This window comes from Electrophorus electricus, chromosome 12 (genome assembly GCF_013358815.1).
Source record: "Electrophorus electricus isolate fEleEle1 chromosome 12, fEleEle1.pri, whole genome shotgun sequence".
NCBI lineage: Eukaryota > Metazoa > Chordata > Actinopteri > Gymnotiformes > Gymnotidae > Electrophorus > Electrophorus electricus.
In genome coordinates, this window is record NC_049546.1 from 1,044,713 (window position 1) to 1,047,212 (window position 2,500).

The following is a 2,500-nucleotide window of genomic DNA, read 5'->3' on the forward strand; positions in this document are numbered from 1 at the left end:
GTCAATGAGGTATGTGTGTCAATGAGTTATAACTGAAATGAGGTATGAGTAAATGAGTTATGTGTGTAAATGAGGTATGACTAAAATGAGGTATGTGTGTAAATGAGGTTTGAGTGTAAATGGAGTATGTATGTAAATGAGGTATGAGTGTAAATGAGGTATGTGTGTAAATGAAGTATGACTGAAAAGAGGTATAACTGAAATGAGGTATGAGTAAATGAGGTATGAGTGTAGTTAAGTGTTTGTGATCAAGACCAAAGATGTAAACATGGCATCAATTAAACCATGACCAAGCTAACGAGCTTCAGCTAACTCCGCAGAGAGGGAGAGAGAGAAGGAGAGAGAGGGTGGGAGAGAGGGAGAGAGAGAGAGAAGCATGTGGAACTTGGAACATAACACACACAATAATGCTAGTAAACTTAACAGGGTCTGTGGTAGCAGACTAAAATGAGGTATGAGTGTCCAAGAGGTATGTGTGTAAATGAGGTATGTGTTTAATGAGGTATGAGAGTAAATGAGGTATGTCTGTCAATGAGGTATGTGGGTAAATCAGGTACAAATGAAATGAGGTATGTGTGGAAATGAGGTATGAGTGTAAACGTGATATATGTAAATTAGGTATGTGAGGTATGTGTGGAAATGAGGTATGACTGAAATGAGATATGTGTGTAAATGAGGTATGTGTGTAAATGAGGTATGAGTGTAAAAGAGGTATGACTGAAATGAGGTATGTGTGTAAATGAGGTATGACTGAAATGAGGTATGTATGTAAATGAGGTATGACTGAAATGAGGTATGAGTGTAAATGAGGTATGAGTGTAAATGAGGTATGTGTGAATGTGGTGTGTGTGAACGAGCTATGACTGAAATTAGGTATGTGTGTAAATGAGGTATGAGTGTAAATGAGGTATGTGTGTAAATGAGGTATGACTGAAATGAGGTATAAGTGTAAATGAGGTATGACTAAAATGAGGTATGAGTGTAAATGAGGTATGTGTGTCAATGTGGTGGGTGTGAATGAGCTATGACTGGAATGAGGTATGTGTGTAAATGAGGTATGAGTGTAAATTAGGTATGTGTGTAAATGAGGTATGACTGAAATGAGGTATGACTAAAATGAGGTATGAGTGTAAATGAGGTATGTGTGTCAATGTGGTGTGTGTGAATGAGCTATGACTGAAATGAGGTATGTGTGTAAATGAGGTATGACTGAAATGAGGTATGAGTTTAAATGAGGTACGACTGAAATGAGGTATGAGTGTAAAGGAGATATGAGTGTAATGTATAATGCCATCTAAATGTGGCAGTCCATGAATGGTTGTAGACCTGAGAAGAATTAGTTCTGAGATTAAAGATTAACATTTAAAGGACATAATTAAACGTGGCACGGCCCCGGTCACGAGACTGAAACAGTGGTGAAACCTGTTAGAATTCAGAGTTCATTTGAGTAGATGTGAGAGTCAGTGGCTTGTTTAACAGAGCATCTGTTTTAATGATCGCTGTCAGGATATAAATACAATTTAACCAAAACTATTTAAAAATGATGTGAATGTTAAAAATGAATCTCAATAAAATTTTGTTTAAATGGTTGATATGTTTATTTTATTTCATTTGCGTCGTTATCTTTGCTAACAGATTCAGCATGCTGTCCTGGGAGGGTCTGCTTGTTCTGACGTAGACGCACACATTCATGGCTGACAGCAATTGTAAGATCACTCACCACAGATCCATCCTGTCTGTGTGAAACAAACACCTGGAGTTTACCTGGAGCTGAAGAAAGCACAAGATCAGCCACACTAACTGAGCCGACACCTCTGTGGCTCCGCTCCTCTGCTGTGGTATCTTCGGTAACACTCACACATTCCACGTCCCTTCTGGAACAATGTCTGACCCCTACCAAAACAGCTATCACCACAGCGATGCCGACGGCTACGGGACCTATGGAGAAGGTGACCAGGACGGCTACGGCTACCAGACGGACTACCCGCCGCAGGAGGAGGATGCCGCTAGCGACGTCACCGAGGGGCATGACGAGGACGATCAGATGTACGAGGGCGAATACCAGGGCATCCCACACCCAGACGAGGTCAAGGCCGCCCGGCGGGCAGCGAGGGCCAGGGCCCGTGGTCCCACGGCCGCCGACGCCGTGTCCGAGCTCCAGGAGCTGGCGGAGCAGTACGAGGACATCCTGGAGGACTGTGGGCATGGGCGCTTCCAATGGAGCCTGTTCGTGGTACTGGGGCTGGCACTCATGGCCGACAGCGTGGAGTGCTTCGTGGTGGCCCTGGCACTGCCCAGTGCCGAAAAGGACATGTGCCTGTCCAAAGCAGAGAAAGGCATGCTGGGTAAGTCTTATTCAGCATTTACCAACGTCTTTCAACTATGATTTAAGAGTTTCATTAATATTACATCTCATATGCGTCTGTTGTACAGCTGTATTCTTAGCCTGCTATATTTAGCTTTAAATGTATTTGTAAGTTGTAATATGCATATGTATTTG

The 2,500-nt window shown here is 42.7% G+C and overlaps 1 protein-coding gene across 3 annotated transcripts in view; it reads left to right on the forward strand.

Annotated features, from left to right (window-relative positions):
* Positions 1-2,500, forward strand: part of sv2bb (synaptic vesicle glycoprotein 2Bb) — a 37,249-nt gene that overhangs the window by 18,005 nt on the left and 16,744 nt on the right. For all 3 annotated transcript variants that reach the window (XM_027031094.2, XM_035532444.1, XM_035532445.1), the window contains exon 2: positions 1,636-2,345. In XM_027031094.2, coding sequence (XP_026886895.1) covers positions 1,883-2,345 — 463 coding nt within the window. In that variant the 5' untranslated portion in view covers positions 1,636-1,882. The remainder of the gene's footprint in view (positions 1-1,635; positions 2,346-2,500) is intronic.